The 25,385-nt window shown below is 39.0% G+C and overlaps 1 protein-coding gene across 1 annotated transcript; it reads right to left on the reverse strand.

The window, feature by feature from the left end:
* Nucleotides 1-907: 907 nt before the first annotated feature.
* Nucleotides 908-16,113, reverse strand: FGF8 (fibroblast growth factor 8). Its single transcript, XM_026667588.2, has 5 exons — nucleotides 16,082-16,113; nucleotides 15,891-15,927; nucleotides 13,685-13,865; nucleotides 4,992-5,098; nucleotides 908-1,195 (listed from the first exon to the last, which is right to left on the reverse strand). Exons 1-5 carry the CDS (start codon nucleotides 16,111-16,113, stop codon nucleotides 908-910), a joined length of 645 nt encoding a protein of 214 aa, XP_026523373.1.
* Between the last annotated feature and the right edge of the window lie 9,272 nt (nucleotides 16,114-25,385).

Consider the following 25,385-nt stretch of genomic DNA (forward strand, 5'->3'; position numbering starts at 1 on the left):
AGACTAAGAAAAAAATCCTCAAGGACTTGACTTCAGAGGTTGCCAACCTTCTGGAAAGAAGGCTTCTTTTGTCTGCTGGATTACCTAGGGACTGAAAATATTCTGATAGCCCTAGTATACAAGAAAATTGTATTCAATCTTATGGAATATCCTTTTTTAAAAATTCAGACCTTTGGAAAAATGATTACAATTGAAAGAACAAAGCAAACCAGCACCCTAAGCATCTCCTTCAGCAAGGGCAGTCACTATGTTTTCATCATCTCTTCTTCATTACACAAAAATGATGACCAATGAACATGTCCCATTTGGGTAGGACCTAAAAGACTTATTTAAACAAATTTGACTTCAAGGAAGATTACCATCTGCAAGTATCAGAGACATTTCACATGTATGCAAAAAACACACCAAAATAAGCTCCTAGTACAAAAAAATTGGGGATGGACTCCATCCTCTTAAGTTACTTATCTTATCTGAGGTAGAAATTTGGTCCCAAGTGTATGATTTATTGAAGAGGGCATGTTCTATGCTTATGCCTAGATCAACTACCTCCTACCAATCCCTACCCCAAGTTAAAAAGCAATCTAACAAAACAAAATGCTTGCCCCCTCCCAAAGAACTCAAAATCTTCCGAAGTGAAGAGCAACCTTCCATGAGTATTTAAACATTATACTGCTTTTTCTTAAAAAAGCATTCAAGTTTGAATACAAAAATAGAGCCTCTTTTGTTTTTTTAAAAAAACATAGAACAATTATAAACAACTAAATCAAGTTTTGTTCTCCCTCTTCCTCCAATCCCCTTTTATAGTCATCGTCATAGGTAAGTCTCTAGTTATTGTCCATCAACTGAGTCTCTGCACAATGTCCTCCAGCAAAGGAAAATGGTCCTGAGTGGGACAAAGTGAGGCAGGTCAGGGCGATGGCTTTGGGCTGGAGTTTCGAGTCCTTTTGCTCCTTCGGTTGAAAGGATAATTGAGAAATTCGAAGCGTCTATGAGCCTCTGTTGTTTGGTGGCCTTTGGGCAGCCGCTTCATGAAGTGCACCTCACGCTGGTGCTGACGAGTCTTGGAGCCTTTGCGGGGACGTCCCTTCCGGGTGAAGGCCATGTACCATCCTTCGTATTTTGCATTCTGTAATGCTGTGTAGTTGTTCTCCAGCACAATTTCAGTGAAGACGCAATCCTTGCCTTTGCCATTGCTCTGCAAGTGAAAAAGAATGAATAATCCGAGATCTTTTGTCTTGCCCATCTCTGCTGTCCTTAAAGCCTCTTTAGGCAGGTAGCAGACCCACACTGAGGATAAGCGTCTTCCAATAAAACATTTTAGGTGTCTCCTGTTTCCATTTACCTAAGCCTTCTATGCTCCATTATGCCAAGCAGCTTTACTGAAGCAAATACCAGAATGATGGTGATATGGTATAATTTCATGACTGAAGAAAAATCTTTTCTTCATAAATTCAGAGAGTAAATAGCAGTGGCTGATATAGTAACTAAGTTTATAAGAATTATATAGAGTTTTCATATATTCATTCTTATGATTATTTGTTGTTTATTATACTTTGACTATCCTTTGATCCCTACAACTGCAATGAGTTTTCTTTTGTTATTACCCAAAGCTCCAATTTAAGTAGAAAGAGACAAACATTTTTACTTACTGTTGCACAACAAAATCACTGTGTATAATCAGAATAGCAACAGTTCTATGAATAGTGATGAATCTGTTTATACTTCAACCACCATGTGTGCAGCTAAATGCCTTAAGAACTAGATTCCACCTACAAACCTATATATATGTATTACATGTCGTTTCAAACTTTTTCTCCTACTTTGTACAAGAACTAGGATTGAAATTTACAGTCTGTTAACAATAAGACTATTAATTTTAACGTTGGATGTATTCAGTAGCACAAACACTGTAATTTTCATTTGGCTCTCTATTCAACAAACACATATTTCTAGAAATGTAAAGTTAGAGAAACTGAAAGAGGAATTTGATATGACCTTGTTATGTCTATTTTCTCCCATTTACTTCACTCTCTTACATATACATACATGAATAAATTATAGTTTGTATATATCTCTTTCCTTTCATTATGTTTTAGTTAATAAAGCTGTATCTAGATAGAGTGGATCTTTCCCTGCCTTAATACTTAGACTCTAAAGTGATGCAGAAGATGGCACCTCACAGAAGGTGCCAAGTATCCTTAGCGCTTATTACAAACATAGCAGACTTGGGATGCCGCTAATTAGTGTCACTTCATTTGAATGCAGCCTCACTCATTACAGATGTAAATAGGAGTGTTTGGAAACCAAACACAAACCCTTTACACCAACTGGCAAATCCAGAGGGGGCCCAAAAGGAATCACTCTGACTGTGAATTTCTTGTCCTCCACATATAATAAATTTTCTGTCAAAAAGAAAGCAGAAACATCTAGAGTGGGTATAATTACTATATGGTTTAGATGAAATGTTCCCCTTAAAATGTCAAAGAATAATTGCCACTAGAAGAATGCAGATTCATTTAGAAGACAGAATACACCACATCATATCCATTGGAGATTGAGTGGTGTTATGGTTCCTGATTGACAGAGGTAGTTAGGCTCCAAGATGGGCATCTCAATACAAGATTCATCAATTCATCATCTCTGTTGCTGATCCTTTCTAACCATAAAGAGATGGCACATGCAAAGCAAAAGTGAGGGATCTAAAAGACGACCAAATTGAAAAGGAAGAGTCATCATGGAAGACCATATATCTACTTATGTAAATCTAGGCTCATAATTTGAATGGAAAATTGAAGGACATTGGAAGCTCTGACAAGAAACCGAAGGTTAAGTTCTTTCTTTATGTAATCTATCAGACTGAATTATCCCACCTGTAACATATCTGAATTAGGAAAGCATAACAGGAGAAAATATTAAACCTTCCCAGAATATCTCTCCAGGACTGGAATTGCAGTTAGCTTCATCCATGGAAAACCTTTTCATAGTTTTCATGAGAAGAAAGAAAATTCTTGTGTTGTTTTTTTTAAAAAAATATTGCTACTGTATTTTTACACAGAAGTGTAAAAAGAAGTCTGTGAGTTTTCTGCCTCAGGTGCCAACTAACTTGGCCAAGGTTCATTCCCACCTATCCACCCCCACATGTTCTCTGGGAAAAGACTGCATTTGCTCTTCTACTTCAGGCAGTAATATAGGTTGGTCTAGCCCCAGGGCCAAGGCCTTCCTCAATCTTTTTCTGATGGCTGCATGGTCATGCCCAGTGTCGTCTTTAATCCCCAAGGATCAGGATGCTGATGTTGTGTCTAACTCCTCAGGATTTAATCGGAAGGAACTGGCCCTACCATCAAGCAGACTGAACTAACTGCCTCAGGCAGCCTAGACTGTAAACCCTGAAGAAAAGATCTGGGTGTGCCACTCAGTTTGCCCCTAACTAGACTGCTGTCAAAGATACTATTCATAAATATATTTAAGTTATTTTGATTGTTCTGAACTGTTTAATTTAATGTTTTAATAACATTTTAAGATCTGTCTTCAAAGGTACTTTTGTTTTAATTATATTTCTATGGAACATTAGTGGAATAAACAGCATGCAAATACTTCATATAAATATAGAAAAAGGGGAGAATTAAAAAAACAGAATGCTTTATAATACTGTGATTTAAGGTAGTGTTAAATATAATAGCTTCCAGGCTGGGTAAAGGGGCTCTAAAGGGGCAAATTCTAAGTTTCTTATTAGTACACTCTGCAAGTCACTATTTTTATAGTACCAAGCCTGATTTTCTTTCATAGAAAAAAGATAAGCTACAGTTTTCAAGGTTTTCTTACAAAAGACCTTTGAGTTATAGAATTTTCATGGGCAATTTGTGTAAAAATTAGCAGAAGTATCACCCCTTCAATGTTCTCATTTTAAATTCATCAGAGTTCTTAATTAAACAAACCCTGTTCTCCTTTCCTCATCATATATGTTGACTGAAAAAGATGTTTCACAAATCCAGTGATATTTCATTTGGATTTCTACAAGGGTCAAGATCACAAATTTTGCCTAGAATACAAACAATTTTGGTCTCCAGCCAGCCTGCACAGACTTAAGGTTAAGATGGTTGATCTTTTAAAATGAATAGTCTGTGGTTGAAAAAAAAATCCTGAAGTATCATGTTTGTGATAGATCTCATCATGAAATAAGATGGCTGCCAGGTCACGTACAGTGTTTTCCCATCCATTTATATTTTACACTGCATCTAAAACTGGTGTAAATGTTTCTTGACTATTTATGATCAGTAAAACCAATAACATAGGAAAGAGAAGCAAGAGAGAAAACAAAATGCTAAACAATTATTGGGATTATCGAAATAAGTGTTTTGTGAGGGGTCACATTTGCCATTTTATAAATAGTCAATTTTATATCCCAATACTAACTATTTAGAAGAAGCCTCTGTGGCACAATGGTTAGAGTGCCGTAGAGCAAGCTCACTTATGCTGCAACCAGCTGCCTACAATTTGTCAGTTCAAATCCCACCAGGCTCAAGGTTGACTCAGCCTTCCATCCTTCCAAGGTGGGTAAAATGAGGACCCAAATTGTTGGGGGCAATATGCTGACTCTGTAAACTGCTTAGAGAGGGCTGTAAAACACTATAAAGCAGTATAAAGTGCTATTGCTATTTAGTTAGGAAATCCACTATATATTTTTGTCCATCCAAATACTCCTCTAATCCAAAAAAAGTCACCTACCTAATACTGATTTAAGCATCTTCTCTTTTCTCCACCTTCTAAAAGTGTGTTTAACTGACTACTTTAAACACTGGATTCTTGGGGTTAAGGCAAACTTACTGCATGAAGATTTCCCAAAACACATAAAAGTATGCAAATGAGCAAATTTCTAGCTTCAGTCACATAACCTCCTGTTCGCATAAGGCTATATTGTTTGCTGCCTCATCAAAAGCCAATTCAGCCATATTCTTACAATCTTCCCAAAACTTTATTTTCTGTCTTCTTACCTTGCCAATCAGTTTTCCTTTTTTGTTCATGCAAATATAGAAGCCTGTCTCTGCTCCCTTGATTCTTACTCTGCTCCCAAAAGTGTCAGTCTCCACAATGAGCTTAGCTGGAAAGAATAAGGCAACAGAAGGAAGAAGTCAAGTTATAAAATCAACATCATATAGAAGTCCCAGAGATTAAAAAAAATGGCCAAACAGAATAACATTTTTCAGTTGTAGCAAGACTTATAGTACAATGAAAAGTAGTGATAGTCCATGTCGTTTGGGCATTGTGTACAATGACAATGGAGCCAAAGGGGACCCAGGATTGTGTGCTGTTCTTGTGATAAGGAATAAAAGTCTGGAGTATGGATGTAAAATCACATACATTTATTTTTCAATACACAGAGCAACTTGCCTGCTGAAAGTCCATCCACACCCAAATCTCATTTAAGGGTTTCCATTTGAAGCAAAGGCAAAAAGGAGTATGTTTTACAAGGAACCAAGAGCTGTATTGTAGATTACTTTTTCCCTATGGTAAGGGAGTGAATGAAAAAATGACACCAATAGCACTAATATGTTTTTCCACTTGTCACTGAAAGACTGGGGAATTTTTTTACCCATGAAGAATTAGGTGATAATAACTTGGTTAATTTTTAAGGCATCACAAGTTTATTCTTTGCATTGTTCCCTGTTGTATATACCCCGCAACAGAAAAAAAAATAATTCATTTCATTATTGTAACAGCAGCCTTTTGTCCAAAAGGTAGAATAAAGAAAGCAAAAAATGTGACTATTCTAAATTTCTTATATTTTCTTAAACTTAGAACTTAGAATTTAACTAACCGGAGGAGAAAGCGGATGGATAGTCTTTCATGACTGTTGAATTTAAATATTCTTTTTCCATTCTTCATTTAGGAAATAAAAAACAAAAAATGTACACTGCCATGAAATTAGCTGTCCCCATAGCAGGTCCCTATACTGCTGTTTCAAGTCATCGAGCTACCTTCCAAGGTAACAGTAACATAATCTTATAGATTTTGTATAACCTGATACTAACCTTGGACAATATTGAAATAAAGGGAAATATTATGTTAATACTGGAACATCTAAGAAGAGATTAAGCCTGTCTATATCATAGTCTGGAGACAAGATGAAGGCAACATCATGGGAATACACACACACAAAAACCAATATTGCCTGCACATGCTTGTGTCACAATCGGTGCAAATGGTGAAAGCACAAAATATGGAGATACAAGAAAATCATACGTTAATACAAAATCTAGGTCAGCAATAAATACTAAAATAATGGTATCTTCTAAATGTAGCGGTATGGTCTGTGCAACAAAAATAATGTATAATTTCTTCTTTCATTATCTTATCTTCATTGCATCTCTATTCTGTGTAGGCCATGAAGGACCAGAAGACAGTTTAAGACTCTTCTCCACTTCTTCCTTCCTTGTATGGTTGCTGATTTTGCAGAGAAAAGCTGGCCCCTTAATGCATTTCATCTTTGTGAGAGTTGAGAGGGTATATTGATTTAATCTCAGTTTTTTAATGGGCATTGATTGACTTATAGAGCTGCTATGTAAATTACAGATCAATAGCTTGTCCTTTCTTCTTGCTTTTGCATAAACCCCAAGATTTGGAGCCAGCTGTCCTCCAAGAACTATCTCAGCACTCCAACTCTGCCATATTATTGTGTCTGAAAGAAATAAAGAATTCTATGTGGAACTTTTATTAAGGGTTCAGGGTGCCCAAAATTTCTGTAAAGAACTGGACTTCTTACTTGCCATTTCTGATTATAAAATGATATATTTCTAAATTGCATCCCATCCTTTTTTTCTGATAATACTTGAGTCATTGCAGACAAAGCCTTTTGCTGACAAAGGGCAAATTTTGTAACTTTATAACAATATCCACACTAGTGATTGGAATCCATCATATTTTGTAGAGATAAAACAACTCTTCTTCTATGGTCCATATTTGATCTTTTCTGTTAGTCTCCCCAACCCCCTTCTATGAAGGACCTGTTTTTAATATGAAATAGACAATCTATTGGGTAATGGTTTCAGAGATATTTCCTCACCTAAACAGAGAAACAGAATGACCAAGAGCATCAGAAATCCTTCCTTCTCCCCTCCCCTCCCCTCCCCCATCCTTCTTTCCCCTTTTCAGCAGGCAGGTAAGTGGCTGGGTGAGGGAGGGAGCAAGGAATTATGAGATTGACTGGGCAACTGTCATGAAACATTGAAAATTAAGATCACATGACCACAGCAGTAACCCGGCAGCGCAGCAATAGCCAGTAGCACTGAAGCAATCACAATTTTTCCAAATTTCACTACCTCAAAGTCATGGGTCTCAGATTCTGGATGCATTCTATAAGTTAGTTCATTTGAGGTACCTTGCTTCAAAAAAATGTTGTCTTAGGATACACTGTTTCATTCAATAAAGGTCATGATAACAAAAGATTTAGTAGTATATAGATATAAAAAGTTCTACGTTGCTACTTCTATCCTTCCCAAATATTGTCCCCTATAATTCCTACAAATTTGTATTCCTAGCCATTATGAGTAAGGATTGTGATGAGTCCATGGAAGGTATTCATTCACATTCAGTATGACCAATTCTCTACAGGAGTTCAGAGGACATGAGATTGTGACAAACCACAATTTGCTTAGGCTAAAACATGACATATCCATACTTAAGGCATAAGATATGTTAGGAATAAAAAAGATGAACTGCAGAGCTACAATCAGAAACAACAATGCTGAATACGAGTTTCACTACAGGTAGTCTTCGACTGTGTCTCTTGCCATAGCCATGACAACTAGAACCGAAGTAAGTTGCAATCCAAATATCTGGAGAGCATAAAGTTACCTATATCCTACCAAAAAGGATCTAGTATGTTGCTACAGTGAAACAACTTTTGTGCATCATGCTTGATCCTGAATTTGCACCCATTAATGCAAATCCTACTTCACTGAGACTGTGCTAATCACACTAGGACAAATATAAACACAAACATGGTCAGCCAACCAGATGATTGGTTTTATGGCACTTCAGCCTTTGCAGAATAGTTATCTGCAAGGTCCTTTCAAAAGTAGTACTACACTATTTACCTGTAATTAATTTTAGGGAAAGAGAGGAATTGCAATGGAGTTAAGCCACAATGCTTTCCATAATACTCATTGTTGTCCCTACCATCTTTTTTTTTTTTTTGTATTTTACTTTTTAGACTGGATGTCAAAGCATTACAGTGAAAAACCAGGCTGGTGGACAAGCAGAACAGCTAGAAGTATACATGTTCGGTATAAAGTTTGGAGAGGCTCACCATTTTATCCCAAATACTACATTCAGCTAAAGTCTTCAATATAAAAAAACTATTTCTAACAGTGGCACAAAAATAGAAGTACACAATAAGGGCAAACACATGAGCATAAGAGAAACTGCACAAATTGTTTAACCCTGGTTTATCCATTCTCCTAATGATCTTTCCCTCACTTCAATCTTTTAAGTCATCATTTCTGTAATTATTTCTTGTGTTTCCAACATAAGACATAATTCTGTATAAGGGAAAAAATAAAATTATTAGAACTGCACTACAAATTCTAGTAAATGCTGAATGATATTTTTTTTTTAAAGAGTATCTTAGTTGCCATGTCAGCATCATCCACAATTTTGCAGTTCTGATAGCCATTGGGAAGAATTTATGAGTCCTGGACCATTAATCTCTGCCTTCTCTCCAATAATCTTGCATTTATTTTGCTCTTGTTAACACATGTTGAATCATCCATAGCCATACCGTCTCACTTGCCACCATGATGTTTGGGAGGAACTCTTCTTTTTAAACCAATCATTATAATAGACAGCCACATTTCACAATTGTTCTGCTTACAAAAGTCTTTGCCCAATTATATACATTTGGACAACAGCTCCCAGAATTCCCAACTTCTAAGAATTTTGACTGTCTGAGGAATGCTGGATTGGGAGGGATACCTTGTTTTTCTAGCAACAATAAATTACCACATCAATTATTCTATCAAATCTGAAGATATGATATGCTTGCCTCAAGCAGAAGAAAGATCTCTTTGCAACAAAGATGAGTGCATATTTGATAAGTAATCAATGGAAGGCTTTTTTTTTTTAAACTGTCAGGCTCAGCCTAATGATATGCCTTCTCCACAAACAACAAACATTTCTACAGGTGTGTTAGATCTTTCAGTCTCTTTTTAAAAATAATTTCTGCCCTGCCTTCTTGAACCTACACCATGCAACAAACTAAGTGCAAACCATTTACTTTTCCCAGGTAGGAGAAAGAGGGAGAGATTACATGGTATTATCATTTTAGTGCCCAGGCTACTATGTTAACACTGAAACAACCTCTACAACTTCTGTGTCTACGAAAACTCGATACCTTTATCAAGTATTGGGTTTTATTCACTTTATTCATCTTGCAGCTTGCAATGCAAGAACTTGTTCATTTGTTATTTACTGCATCAGTTGCTCCATAGTCCACATACAAGCCCTGCAATGAGTTGGCTAGAAACTGCCACTCTACTGGGCTAAATAAATAAACTAATGGGAGCCAAGATACTGTTATCATCAAGACAATAACCCCAGGAGTATCCTGAATGAATAGAAGCTTGCTATTACTAGAAGCTGGTTATAATACTTTTTCGGATACGTTAGTTCACAGGTTTCTATAGTTCATGCCAAATCTGCCTCTTCCATTTTTATGTCACAGAGATGGACAACATATGACTTACATGTAGCTCCTTTTTATTGAATTCTTGAACGCTTCCCCCCCCCCCCCGGCCACAGTTCCAATGTCAATGTTCATCTGAGAAATGCCACAAAACAGTCCAAGTAAACTAATTGGTTTATTAAGTGCAATTTGATGAGATTTTGTTTTACTTCTTTAATGTTTTACTTCAAAAGTCCAAAATGAGATGAATTCCATTCTCCTCTAGCACAACTAATGCATAGTCATGATGGCCATATCCTGTGACTTGCAGCAGCCAAAGTGAAAAAATGACTCCAGTCACAAAGTAGACCATGCCTTTTATAGAGCAAAGATCGTGGGCGCTATGACTGAACTTTCTCCTGATCTTCCTCAGGAACTTGCAACATCTTCTGGAGACATCCAACTATTGAGGAGTCACTAAAGAGATAATGAGGTGGCTGGGTGATGTGAGAAGATGCTACAAGTCACCAGTGTGAACATATTTTAAATATAGGCATGTCTCTTTTTGGGATGAAAACCCCATTCTTGGAATGATGGTAGCTATTATAAGGTCTTACTACTTTGCAGTTTTTCAATAAGATTAAAAGAACATTGATGGTTTCCCATCAATGAATTCCTCCAAAATATTCTAAATACTTGGAATATTAAAATCCTAGTCTGCCCTCTCACTAGGATGGGGCACAAAACCGATCAGGTAAGGAATCCCTTTAAGGTTTCAAACAAACTATGGTCTGGTTTCCCTATCCAAGTGATCTATATGCTTTCCTAAAGAAGTATAATTTGTTCTATAATAAAAATACATTATTCTACTCTTATTTTAATTAAAGCATAGCCACAATTACTGCTAGGTCAGATCAAGTCTGTCTAGAACAAAACTCCATTTCCCATAATGGTGAGCCAAGTCCAATAATGTGATATTTAATAATAATGCAGAAACCGCTAACTTGAAATTTATCAACAGCATTTTTTTCCTTTACAAGAGCCTTCTGTTTTTCTACTTCATTACCCAGTTCCTTGAGAGCTTCTTTCAAAATGAATTGTATTTTTTGAACTAATATTATAATTGGAAATGGATGCTACTAGCAGAAGCATGCAGGGCATTTTCTGCATGGTACCAATTCAGCCACTCAGTTGGACACCAATTTTTCCATAAACCTAATAAATCCATCTTTTTGAAGCCATCTAACCTGACGTCATCACCCTCACCCTCATCACCTCTTTTTGCCTCTCTTAACTCTTGCTGTTTGAAACTGCGTAAGATCAGTTCTTTTCCCTGGGTGAATGTTGAGCTATATATGGATTAAACTACTGCAGCCTTCTCCAAACTGGCTTCGGACTTCGCCAACTATAATCCCCAGGTTGAAAACTGCTAAATTCCAGCATCACATCACTTCTTTTTCTAACCTATTATGAGCCCTTTAACTTTATTGCTTTTTTTGTCTATAAAATATTAACATCTGTAACCTCCTCCTTGCCCAAGGACAATTGGACCCCTGACTCCTTTTCATTGAACTGCATAGACAAGGTTCCCTTATTTATCTCTCTTTGGGGGACACGAGTAAGGGAGGTCGATCAAGAGAGCAGTTAACATTTAAAGAGCATCAGTTTTCATGCTCTTCCTCTGCTGACTGGTGGAAAGGCATAGAAAAGCAGCCCCAAACACAGGCAGAACACCACATGCTTTTTTCCTCTTCTACCTTTTCAAAGGCCTTTTTCTGATTTATTGCCTGTTGGTCAGCTTTACCACACGAGCCTCTTCAGGGACTCACCCTCTAACACTGAAATGCTGCTGCCTTGACAACCTCAACTGCATTGCTTTGGCACAGAGATACAGAGTGAAAGCAGAGCAGAAAATGTCAGAGAGAAAACGATAACCTGCTTGCAAGAAGCCAAACTAGCAAAACGTCTATTCCAATCCAATAATAATAATAATAATAATAATAATAATAATAATAATAATAATAATAATAATAATAATAATAATATAAAAGTTGTATGTATTATTATTATTTCTGAGGTTGCAAAATTTCCTAAAAGACACCACTGAAAACAAATGCAACAATTATCATTCATTTCTAATACTACTTCCTCTCATAATGATTCAAAGCCAGATTACAGATTGCTATACAAGACAGAAGGATACCAAGCTTTAAGATCCATAGGCTTCACTCCTAATTAGAAAACTGAGTCAGACATTGACAATCAAGACAGATAACCAAGAAAAATGGACCTGACCTTAAATCAGCTATTAAAATGTCACAGTGGAGAAAATGGCCATTGGTGGAAATAAATCACTTTTTTGAGAAAGAAAGAAAAAGAAAGAAATAGAAAGAAAGAAAGAAAGAAAGAAAGAAAGAAAGAAAGAAAGAAAGAAAGAAAGAAAGAAAGAAAGAAAGAAAGAAAGAAAAACAATAACTAAAAAGCAAAACAAAACAACTTGAAGCATAACATAAGATGTGAGGGGTGTGAAAAGTTGGTTTTGTTAGTGAAGGGATGAAAGCTTAACAGTTCCAACTCTATTCTTTCCCTTCAGTGACAGATTTATCCCAGTAAAAATTATGTTTCATGCTCAAACTTTGAAAGGAAAGTGGCTACGTAGATGCAGAAAAAATGCAGCGAGGCACACTTGATCCCCTAACTGGACTGCAAAGAGGAGAAAGTATTCAGGAAATGTTTAAAAAGGTGAAAGTAAGAAGAGTTTTAATAGCTCTTCCAGACATGGGGGTCTCTCCAGAGATTCATATAGAACAATCCTGAACCTCTATTTTAACATTTACAGACTTGCAATTCTCCTAAAACCTTACATCTGAAAAATTGCTTGTGTTCTCTTTCTTTTTAAATCGCTGCTGAGTTTGCTTCTTATGCTTAACCATTTTAATAGAAATATTTTCTTTTTCAAATCATTCATTCCTGTGTGTTGTAATGCTGTTATTTAAACATTAAGTAACTTTTTAGAAAATGATATATTTAAAGAAGGGATGCATATTTTTTCCTTTATTTAGAATCAAATTATATTGTATATTTCAGTTATGGCTGGGACAGTTTTCTTGAAAGCTAAGTTGCATACTTTATACACATGCAAACATTGCCCTCACTACCAATGCCTGCTAAAAATGTTAATAAAATCTTCAGCCAGCTTAAATATAAGCAAGCCTGCCTGATTTTCAGATAAGAGTTTGATGTGAGAGGGGGAAATTGTGGTTAATGTGAGAGGTCAATAATTGTAGTCATGATACATAAATTGTAGCGATATGGAGATTCAATACTAGGATGTGCATTACAGACCACAAATTGAAGACAACGCAATTATGGAGCATCTCATTTAATATTATACAGTGTTTCATAAGCATAATTAAAGTTAGAAAGGAGAACATGGACTTATGTGATTTTTTTTTTTTTTGGATGAACTGAATATAAACTGATCATTTGTAAAACTAAGTCTCACTTAAAACTTTAAAGCTGGTCTTCTATTCTCACATCTTCTTCTCTTTGGGAAAGATATTTTGTGCATCATAAAAGCTTATTTCCCTTAGCTAAAGGCACATTTTGCCTATGCTTCTAGAAAACCTGGGTTTAACATCACAACATGCTCCCAGTTTCCTTATTTCCGCTGCACTGTTAGTCTGGAACATACTGCAAGAGGACACCTATTCTCCCACAGTCCCATGATTTGAATTCGTAAAATCTGCAATTCATCCCACCATTCCCGTGGTCAGTGATCAGGTGTAAAATCCAGCCCAATCTCCTCCACAGAAGCTCCAACTCAATCCGCAAAGGGAAAGCATTATACTGTTATTACAAATATTGATCCCCACATTCTTCCATCAGGAGCTTTCTGCATTCCAAATGCTTGTAATGATTTCTGGCAAACAAAGGGGACGGAAATCATCAATTACTGGGCTGCATGCATGCCCTCCCCACCCCCCAGTCTTCTCCCAATGCTCCTGCCCACACATACAGACTTACCATGAGCATCTCCGTCTTCTGCCATAGCATTGATTTTCTTGTTGTCCAGGATTTGAACATGCTTCCCGCTGGTTCGACTGTATAGCTGATAGGTCCGGACGAGTCTCCGGCTTAGTTGATCGGTCACCAGGCTCTGCTCCCTCACATGCTGTGTAAAATTAGGTGGGGACTGAACAGTTACCTTTAGGAAATTAAAAAATATACAACACACCATTATAATCTCTACTCCTCTGAGAAAGGCTATCTTGGTGTGCTCCTGGTGTATCTGGAGAGGGCACCAAGTTGGTGCAGTGTAGAGTCGAGACTCTTATTTGCGTTGATATAGTAAAGACCAGGATTCTAGCTGTGACTGAAAAGTTACTGGGCTGCCCAGGAGTTCATTACTGGAAAACAAGTATGCGAGAGGGGAATAAAGATGATCCTGGCTCGGAATCAAGTACTAACATGGCTCTCCTTTGGTTTCAAAGTGGTGTGTCTAGACTTACACAGATTTAAACTAGGTTCTCAATCCTCTTTGTGACGTTTTTAAATCAAGGAAGGCTCCACAAGGCAAACAAAAACGCAAATGAAGATGCCCATCATTCACAACGATATCATGCAAGACACACGACTAAATCCTGAATTGGCCTAAATACAATCCCATGGAATACGATGCGTCCTACTTGCCTGGAAATCAGGCTTTCGGTTCCTGGATTTGTTTCTATTGCTTTGATATCGGCTTCCCAGCTATTTCAACTGGTCCATCTGAGAGTTTCGTCCTGTGGCTCCATGCCCTGGACCAGAGTGATTGGTGGATGGGGGGGTGGAGGTGGGATGGGGATAGCTGTGTTTTATCCCCTTAAAGAGGGATCGGTTGTGTCAGCAGTCCAGGCAGTTCAGAATTGCCTCTCACAAATATTTATGAGGCCCTTCCATGCAGAGAAACTTGCCGTGGTTTCCCCACCCACCCGCGCCCGCATTCAAAGTTATCGTTAACCTGTTAGCTGAAGGTTCAGCGACCGGTGATTTGAGCTCCAACTGCAACCATGCAGTTGGGCTTTGCCACGGGGGCCCCGTGTGTCTATTTCCCTTCCTCTCTCAGGCTGCTCTTCTTCCACCCCCAATATGTCTCCAGTTCCCCTTTTAAGTCTGAAGGGTTTTAGTTTGCCCCTGACATTTATAAAGACGTATTCTGAGCAAATGTTGAGGAGATTTGTTCCTTTCAACTTCACGGGGTGGTAATGCATGAAGAAAGCCTCCCTCCTCACTGCCTCCCCGCCCATCTTCAGCCCCATATCAGCTTCTAAAGTTGTCCAAAAGACGCAGGGAAGCAAGCTCTTCCTGAAAGATAGACTTCATAGAAGTCTTCCCTTGATCCTGTATCTCTCTTATCCTTTGTATGTGTTGCGTTGTGCGTGTGTGTGCATGCACACACAGAGGGACGCATGGGTTTCCTATTGGCATTTCTTTCCGTAACATTTCTGTATTGCTCTGCCTGCTCTAATGGGTAGACCATGTGGCCAGCCATAATGCTCTTTGATTTCCATCTCATGTCCCCAAATATTACAACACGGTGAGCCTATAACCCCTTTACGCTCAGGTCCGCTGGATTCAATTTGTTTACTCAGCTTTATAGGGGATCATTCCAAATTTAATTCAGAATCCTACACCTGTTCCCTTGCAGGGGAATGTTTCTGCAAACATTTGGCTTTAACTCTCTGGGCTTGCAATCAATACCACACCAAAAGGGTTATAAATTCCAGAGTATCAGACTGTGTTGCTCCATATGTTAATGAGGTTTCTAATTTCTAGGAAGCAAGAGTATTAGTAAGGTCTTTCCTATAATTAATGTATATCTCTTAAATATAATTTTAACAAAGCATAATAATGGAAGGAATGTGCTCTTATTTCAGTCTGGAAATTGGATGGGAAAACAGTTTACTTAGATTTAAGTAGATCATCACCAATTTCCCATGGGGATTCTTCAACACTGTACAATTGGGGAGTTCAGCGTACATCTATTCTTACTTCAACTCAACGCTGGTTCCCACATTTTGCATTTTATTCTCTACACCCCACACTTAGTCTCTTAATCACAGGGATTCCTTTTATTACATCAGTTTTTAAAAGGGGTGGGGGGAGTAAAGAGGAAAAGAAAAACTTGGCTCTATCCCGTATCATAAAAACCATCGCATCTTATTTAGAAAGGATTAAAACAATTCCTTACCTGTGCCTGCAAGCAGAAAGCAAACAAGTGCAGTAGCCTAGAATAATGGAAAAGGGGGAGTGGAGGGGAAAACAAAGTAGATGGTGAGATGAATTTTGCCATTGAAATGGAGCAGAAATAAAGATGGAAAATCGAGGAGGCTATTTCGGGGAGGGGGAGGGAAATCGAAAGCGGCAAGACTCAATACTTACAAATAGCTGAATATGGAAGAGAAGAGATTCATCCTGAGAGATTTTTTTACACGCGGGGACTTGATTGGCTCCGGGCGCAGAAGCAGGCGCTGCGGGCTCGGGTGGTTTCCTTGGTTTGCTTTGGCTTATGTTAACCGGCGCGAGTCCGGAGCAGGGATTGGGGGGGGGGGGGAGGCTCTCGGTTTCTCTCCGCGGGCGTCGTTTTCCCTTCGCCAGGCGCTGCTCTGCCCGCAGACCGTCTCCCGCCGAGGAGGCTCAACCTCCCTGGTCAGGGCGAGGGGCTCCCTGGGCGCTCCCAGCCCATCCCTTGAGGAGCGTCCCGCAGCCGGCAGAGCGGCAGAGAATCAGCCGGAGCTTCGGCCGGCCGGCCGGCTCGGCGCGCCTGAGGCTGCGGCGGCTGGGCTGTCAGAAGACTTCGGGGCCAAGCGGAGAAGGACGAGGCTCCGCTGACAGCTCCGCGCCTGGAGCACGAGAGCCCGGCGTTTCGAGGCTGGCGGCTGCGGAACTCGGAAGGGGAGGCAAGCACTCGGCCGGGTGGGTGTGCGCTCCACTCCCGGAGCGCCCGAGGTACGCAGCAGCCCGGCCCTGGTCCCTCCTCTTGTGTACTGCTCGCCAATGTGCCAGCCCCTTCTCATCTATCCGGGGATGTCCCTAGACCCGCGTCCTCCCCACCTCTCTCCCCCACCCCCAACATAGACCGTCCCCCATCCACCTCTCGACGGGACCAGCCCAGCAGCGCTTGGAAGCATCCCGCTGGCCGAGATGCGCTGGCTTCCAGGGACTCTTCCCCTCCCCACACACACAACTTCGTTCACCCCCTCAGCTTGGCCGAAGGGGAGGCTGCTTGCGAACGCCTCGCGTGTTTCTCGGGCGCGCGGTTATGGCCTTTGGTGCAGAAAGAAGCTACGGACACGCTTTGGGGTCCCCTACTTTGCCCACGAGCCTGTCGGCGTTAACACCTGCAGCCCCCGTGATGAAAAAGGCGCGGAACCAATCTGAGGGGGGTGGCTCTTGTCGAGCCCCTGCGTGGAGACGGCTGCTGGGATTTCCCGCTGAAAGTACTGCGCGCACCACAGCTCGGCTAAAAAGCTCGAGCGCTCCTTTCTGCCCAACGTTGGCACGCACGCGGAACGTCTGCCAAGTGTGGCCGGGCGTCTGCTTCGCCTGCCCGGTTGGAGAAGTGGGCAGTACTCCAGAGGCCTGGCAGAGAAAAAATGAGTAAAAGAGGGAGACCAGGCCATACAGAAATCCCCGCGAAAGTACCAGGGCAGAGGTCACCTGAGCGGCTAGGGAATGCCAGCTTTCCTCCGGGGTTTCGGGGTTGCGTCTCGGAAGCAGCTTCGAAGAAGCAAAAGGGGAAGGGAAGGAACGCCAGGGCAAAACTCGGATACTTCTGATTTTCCAAAGAGCGGCTGAATATTTAGCATTTCCCTCCATTTGCATCCAACGCCGGCAGAGAAATTCCTCAAAGCAACGTGCTCCCTTTTAGCATTAAAACGTACATATAAAGCCAGGTAGCGCAGATATACGAACATGCATGCCCACGCATTATGTACCTGATTAACCAATGGTGCTTTGTTAACAGTTAGCATGTGTGGAGCAATACCAAATACCTATAAAGACCAGCGATGGCTTCATCCCCTTAGGACTACATAGAGGAACACAAACCTTCGCAAGCGCACAGACAGACAGACAGACAGACAGACACACACACACATACACACACACACCTGCCCTTCAGCCCTGGTTGGTTTTAATGGTGGTATGCAGCCATAAGACACCTGAAACCACTCAGTGCTTCCAAGCCAGGACAGACCAAACAATGCCTAAGTAACCCAGGGAAAGAAGCAGGGAGGAGAATGGAGGCTGAGCTTCCGTCCCAGCTTGAACGCGTCTGCATTTCAGAAATTAATCGCTTTGAAGATTAAAATACAATAAGAATGGTAAAACTGCAGCTCCTGTCCACCTTTTCTAAATGGACAGGAGGAGAAAAAAAAAGATGGGGAGAAAGTGAAGCACACTGAATTCCCTTGGCTCAAAAACAGCAAAATAATTCATTAGATAGTAATTAGAAAAAAAAGAAAAGAATTGAATTTGAGGACTTCATACATGTTCTACATTCATATGTAATGCTAAGCTAGGATTTAAAAATGGATCAGGGCAAAACAAGTTCTCGAACAAGCCATAGTGATTGGATTCACACATCATACTGAGTCAAAAGCAAATAAACCACAATATGGTTTTGTACAATGTTGTGAATTGATCCAATTTAAAATGACTTAATTTTATTATTGCAAGATTATCTTGCAATTTCTGAAGTCTGCAGAGAAAGATGTCCACTGAAGAAGACCAAGTGCCCGGAACGAATGACCCTTGAGGCCTATTGAAGCTGTCTGAGCCACCGAGGTAACAAGTGACCAATTGAGGTAGAACCTGTGGTCACCACCATAATTTGTTCCATAACCTTGGCAATTTCTTCATCTTCTAATGTTTCCTTTTCAGGAATTTCTGGCTCAGGGATCATGTTTGATTGCCACCCGAGTGTGTGTTTGTGACCAGATTAAAAAAAAAAATTTTTTGGTTGGAACCCGATTTGGTCGTAATCAGAAGCGTTCATGACCAGAGGTTCTACTGTACATGACTCAGAAGACTGATCTCATTTTCTTAGATGACAAAGCAGAGAGAAGGGGAACTATCTTCCTTCCAATACATATTGTCTTCTCCAACAGAGGATCTCCATCAGATATAACTCTGGGAGGAACTTTGGGAGCTGTAGTTCCACAAATTGAATTGGTCAGACTTCATAAGGCAAGTGGGTGAGCAACCTGCAATTGCAACTCTCAGAGTCCCGTCTGGCCTTGACTACTGAAAACTGTGAAGCCTCCCTTTATGTTTAAGAATTAAATGAAAACAGTTGTAAGTACCCAAAGTTTAAAAAAAAGAAAGAAAATACCCCAAACTCACCTGTAAATCCAGCTCTGCCCACACCTGTAATGTGGTCCCTCAGAATTTGCAAATCTTACAACAAAAACCAAATGTTAAGCCCAGCCCTTGGCCAACCAAAGGTGTCCTACTCCTGCTCAAAAAGAAACACCACAACTCCAAGTAAATTCTGAAAGAGTTCAAAGGAATATGGGGAAATATTCTTATTATTTCATACTATAATATGCTACCTTTCCAAAACTATTGACTCACAGTACATATCCCCAATATTGATCCAACAATATTGACCCTGCCACAATAAAAGCAAAGCAACCTCAAAGAGCAGAACATTTTACGGTATAACTAAATGGCACAAACAAGTACGTGTCAGAAGAAGCTTATGAAAATCAAAATGTTTGTTTACGCTTAACTAAATATCACCACCTCAAAGCTCAAACCCAGAGGAAACCCTCATTAGCTGATCCTTAAAAAGAGGAGGTTTTATGTAGGAACCCCATCGATTATCTTGGTTCCAGATTGTTTGCAGCCGAAAGATGGGATGTAATCAGTGGACCACCAACCTTTGGGGCACCAGGGACCGTTTCTGTGGAGAAATGTTTTTCTGCAGACCGGGAGGGAGGGCGTGGTTTCACGTGCTGCCTGCATCCTGTGGGTGGGGCTTCACTTGTTTGCATGGCCTGGTTTCTGGCATGCTGTGGACCAGTGCTGGTTCACGGACCAGGGGTTGGGGACCCCTGATGTAGATGCTTCCATTGTTGTTGGACAATAGCTCCGGTCAATCTGAAGCAATGGTCATGTTGACTAAAGCTGATGAGAATTGGAATCCAAAAATATCAGACTATAGGTTCCCTTCTGTTTAAAACTGAAATCATTCATTAAGAATTACGTCCAACCTCTGATGCAACCAATAACTTATCATCTCCCTGCCTCCCCACTACCCTACTTTTACATAGCCATGCACATTATTTCGGAATATACATCATTTAATTATGGGAAGAAATAATATATTTTTTAAAACAAAAGTGTTAAGAGGAGCGCGTGCAACTATGTACGTGATATACTTACCAATCACAAGTATAACAGAAGAAAGAGGGGAAAGGGGAAAGAGCAAGCAGCTGCTAGAATGCAACCCAACATGTCTTTGCCAATTGACAGCTCAGTCTGGACATGTGTGTCCATCTCCTGCAATTCTCTTGCAAACTCCCACCCCCCAGATTTGAACTTTGGTCCTGAAACCCCATCCTTAGCTAGGTCACTATATCCAGAGATAACACATCTGTAACTATGAAGAAGACACAGTTAGTTCCCAAATTGATCACAGTAAGAGTCTCACAGGTCTAGATACTAAGTTGGGAAAAGAGAAGCTTGCATTCATTCTCGTCCACTACCACCACCCAAACTCTGGGGAAGCAACTGTGTTTTATTGAAATCTGATCTTCTTGTATCCAACTACAGTTCTGTTAACAGAAGGCACAAGTTGGAGACTGCCCTGCTTGGCTGCTAGAAACAAGGATTTTTGTCATGGATCAATCCTAGAGACTGTAGACAGTAATAAAATTGCAATAAATTGATATTTTAACAATCACTTTCTCAGGTCATGCTGTGAACCTCAGAACTAAACAACATTGTACAAAAAAAAAAAGATAAACTCAGCATCTGTCAAAGGACCATTCTATAAAAAGCATCTAAGAATTCATTCATTAAATGATGGGGTGGTGTGTTCCGATGTACTGTAATTTTTTTCCATGACTGTATAACAATTTCTTACGCAATTCCTTAATTTGAAATTTAGAATCCACAGTGTGACTTTCTGGAGTAGGTGATTGGGTGTTTTTTTTTCTCCCCCTCCCATTATAATTTTGTTTCTGATAATGAGAGCAGTCAAGTGTTTGGGGAGGAAATGTTCACACATTGACAGTCAAATGGCTTGCCATGTTCAACACTCACAGGCAACATCAGCTGCAATTTTAACCTGGGCTATGTTGTAAGCCTCCTGCTCTAGTGGCCTCCCAGATGCTTTGAACGTTACCTTCTATAGACCCACAGTGCAGATTAAGGATGATAGGAATCTGGCACGGTCCTAGACTGGGTTGGTTGGGTGCTCCTACCCCACGGGAGCAGATTGAAGGAAGGTGCTGGACTTGAATCATTATGCATAGAGCTGTGGAAATCTGGTTTTGTGGATTGAGACAGTCGACACAAGCTACCTACAGCAAGTGATAGACATTCAAAGGATTAGAGTAAAGAACAAGAGTTTCGGAAGAGGAAAAACATGCTACTAAACAAATAAATAAGCCACCAAACCTATTATCTGTACTAAGTCTCATTATCCGCTTACCCGACTTCTCTCATTCTACTTTTAAGGCTGCCTAAGCCAGATTTTGTGATGAGGGAGAAAACTGGTGGCATAAACACCTAGAAAACCATTAAAGGGTTCCAAAGTAATAATTCCTCTTGTCTGCTGAAGCTAAGATCAAGCAAGGATGCAGTTAGCTAGAGGGCCAGAAACAACAGAAGCAGCGCAGCTTCTGTCTGAGAGGTAACTTTATCTGCTCAGCACGCTGATAAGGCCAATGGTGACAGCCTTGTTCATTTTATTGGGAATAGAGGAAAGTAAGGAAACATCTAAAATACAGGACATTTCTTTCAGACAACTTTGCATTTGCAAATAGCTATGCTTTTTTTTATATTAGGAACAACCAAAATTTCAGATCTAGCATATATTCAGTTTTAAATGGTTCAGACTGAAATGTAACTCTTAGAAAGATCCATTGGGTCAACCTGCAACAGCTATAAAAGGCTTGTTGCCTTAAAGATTAACTTTTTTATTAGCCACAATGATAGCTTTTAAGGTTAGGATAGGTCTTCATTGTTATTTTCTCTTTGCCAAGGTAACACTTTATAAACAGCTATCTCTCTTGATCCAAATCAATTATCTAAACATTTGGTCACTTCCCACAGCTGATGGATAAAGGAATAAATATTGAATGAGAAAGGTGTTTTCTTATTATTCTGCTCCAAACTCAAACCTGGGGCATATGAATCTCAGATGTTAAAAAAGGGTGTAGGTGGGTTATTCTATAAATGCTATGTATTCCAGGTAATTTGTAAAGTATATCTCTGTCTGTCTGTCTGTCTGTCTGTCTGTCTGTCTATCTATCTATCTATCTATCTATCTATCATCATCTATCTATCTATCTATCACTATCTGTCTATCTATCTATCTATCTATCTATCTATCTATCTATCATCTATCTATCTATCTATCTATCTATCTATCATCTGTCTATCTATCCATCCATCCTCTATCTATCTATGTATCTATGTATCTATGTATCTATCTATCTATCTATCTATCTATCTATCTATCTATCATATCTATCTATCTATCTATCTATCTATCTATCTATCTATCTATCTATCTATCTATCTCTATCATCTAACTATTCTATCTATCTATCTATCTATCTATCTATCTATCTATCTATCTATCTATCTATCTATCTATCTATCATCTAACTATCTATTATCTATCTATCTATCTATCTATTTATCTATCATCTTTCTATCTGTCATCTATCTATCTATCTATCTATCTATTTGTCTATCATCTCTCTATCGTCTAACTATCTAATCTGTCAAATCTTTTACAAACTTTTACAAAACCCAAAGAAAATGAAAAAGAAAGGTATTTCCATTTAAGTGAATTCAGAGCACTGAATTCTATCTCTAAGGATGTCCATTGTTACTTTGAGGGGGGTTACACATTGGATATCCCTTCATAACAGTTTGTGATATATGTCTAAATTCTCAGTCATCCAGGTCATGGTTCTCCCAAAGGTACTTTTTTCAAGAAGCAACTGGTCCTTCCAGAAAGTCCAATTGCTTCTTGAAAAAGCAGCTTTGGGACAGTTTATGATATAGTAAAAAAAAAAAAAAAAGTCAATTGTACACTTGAACTTCTGCTCTTATTTAACATGTAACATGCTGTATATAAAAGGAGCAAAACTTCAATTGTACAGTTTTGCTATCAACTTGCCTTTAAAAAATAAATGGATGACCTGTTTAGTGATACCTTGAATTCTAACTAAAATGCGTTAAATATTTAAATTTTAAATCTAATCCCAATAGGAATATAAGTGAAGCCATATAATTTTCTTTTTAAAAACATGACATTTCAGCTGTTTCCAGTTACTATTAGGATGACAGTTAAACCAGCTATTTCTTTAGAGAAAACACCAGCGAGGAATCAGAGTGTTAATATTAATTGAAAATTAAAAGGAAATGTTAGAGTAACTTCTCCAATATTTACTCCAGCCTTTTCAATTTAAATATCCTTGAGATATATACACTCTCAGAAATGGGCTGTGCTGACTAGAACAGTCTGTAAGTAGAAATCCACATATTTCAGTAAGAAGGGAATAGCCTTATTGGCTCTATACTTCTAGTAGCCATACTGGCTACTCCCGGTATGTATAAATAGGGAACAAACCGCACACTCATCTGCACTGACGGTGTTATCTGGTTGGGTAATAAAATGTCTGCCAGCAAACAACAAGCTCAGAGAGCACCAAGGACTCCCTGACTCCATATTTCATACAGCATAAAAGTATAGTTGGCTTATCTCTGGAAGTTGTTTCAATGATTCAAACAGGGCTGTGTGATATCTTCAACATTTTTCAAAAAGCAGGTGTAAATTTAACCTTCCAAAGTTTTCAAAATAAATAATCATTGTGTGGGTTCATTTGTTCTCATTCAGGTGCAGCATTTTAAAACTGTCTGCCTCGATCATTCTGTTTTAATTTGTTTGTTTTTGTATTTATCGTGTTTTGGGAGCTTTGCTTCTTTTTTAGGGTATTTTTTGCTATTAGAAATTTTATCATTTGAAAACATTAAAAAATGAGACTTTTTTGATATATACTGTATCCACTTACTGAGTTAGTCATATTGTACATCATTTTGAGACTTCTGATGGGTGGCTAGAATAGACAATGTTTATACTAGACAAGAAATGGACATTAATTCAATGTACAAGGAAAACATTATGGAAACAGGTTATCAGAACCAGCAGTATTTCCTGCTGGTAAGCAAATCTGTGTGTGTGTGTGTGAGAGAGAGAGAGAGAGAGAGAGAGACAGACAGACAGACAGACAGACAGACATATCAACCCAAACAAAGTTTAAATACAACATTAATTGTGGTTTGATTTCTTTCTTTGATTAGGGATGAATGTCTTCCACATACGGAATTACCATTCATATTACAGAGCATGATACATATACACTGCAAACAGAACTAGAAATTGCCCATAAATGTCACAGCACAAGTGTATGTAACAGACCATCTGTCCAGTCTGCGTCTGTCTGCTCTGTAAAGGAATTTCAAGAGCCAGAAGTAAGAGGAATGAGTATCAACTGGAAAGCATGACTTCTCTGCAATAGCCCTAGCATGATGGAGCAATCTCTTTTAAGGTTGAAGATATGAAACTGTTCCTTTTAGACAGGCTTTTAATGTTTAAGATTGCATATTCTTTGATTTTGAGCTTTGCTGATTAAGTAAGTTTGTTATTAGAGAAATGGTTAATATATATTAGTATATAAAAGAAAAAAAAGTTGGAGTTGTATGCTATTACCTTATTCTACTGCATCAAATGGAGTTGGAAACTTCCCCTTCACTTTTTCTTCCTCTTCACTTTTTCATCCTTTTCTTTTCTTCCTCTATTTTCCCATTGTTTTCATGTTTCTTTATATTTCTTTATTTTATATTCTGATCAACTAATTAGAATATTGCAACAGCCATAAGTATGAGATCTGGTTGTATCTACCACTTGTTTAGCGCTGTTGTAAGTTTGGTTGCTGAATGGGTATTCTTTTGCCTACGTACAAGAAATTAAATGCTTAATCAGTGGCATACCTAATCAGAATTAAGTCTCGCCAAGTTCAGTGGAGCTTATTTCCCAGTATGGCAGTATGAGATTAGTGCTTTTGTTTTTAAGTGGAAAGAAGAGGGTGTTGTTGTTTTTTAAAAAAAGACTTGCCAACAGGAGATGGTCCTGTGTAAAAAATGAAATAGAGAGAAAAAAAAATAGCAAAGAGGCATTAAAACATTGAAGTGCAAAAATACCAAGAGACACATTTTGAACAAGAACCTCTCTGTTAAAGCCCTGCTGTGGATCAAACCAGAGAAGAATCTTGTTCAGAACTAGATGGCAAATGACCTCATGGAGATATGCTAAGCACTGATAATTAAAACACTTGCAAGAAATGAAAGGAGAAGCTGAAGACTTCAGCGAGGGCCATACCACAAAAACATGAGAAATGTTTTTTGTTACGGTTCCAGCTAATTAGCTAACTACCACTTT

The sequence above is a fragment of the Notechis scutatus genome, chromosome 4 (assembly GCF_049901735.1).
Source record: "Notechis scutatus isolate UNSWTSFEM ecotype Mainland chromosome 4, rNotScu1.2, whole genome shotgun sequence".
In the NCBI taxonomy this organism is placed as follows: Eukaryota; Metazoa; Chordata; class Lepidosauria; order Squamata; family Elapidae; genus Notechis; species Notechis scutatus.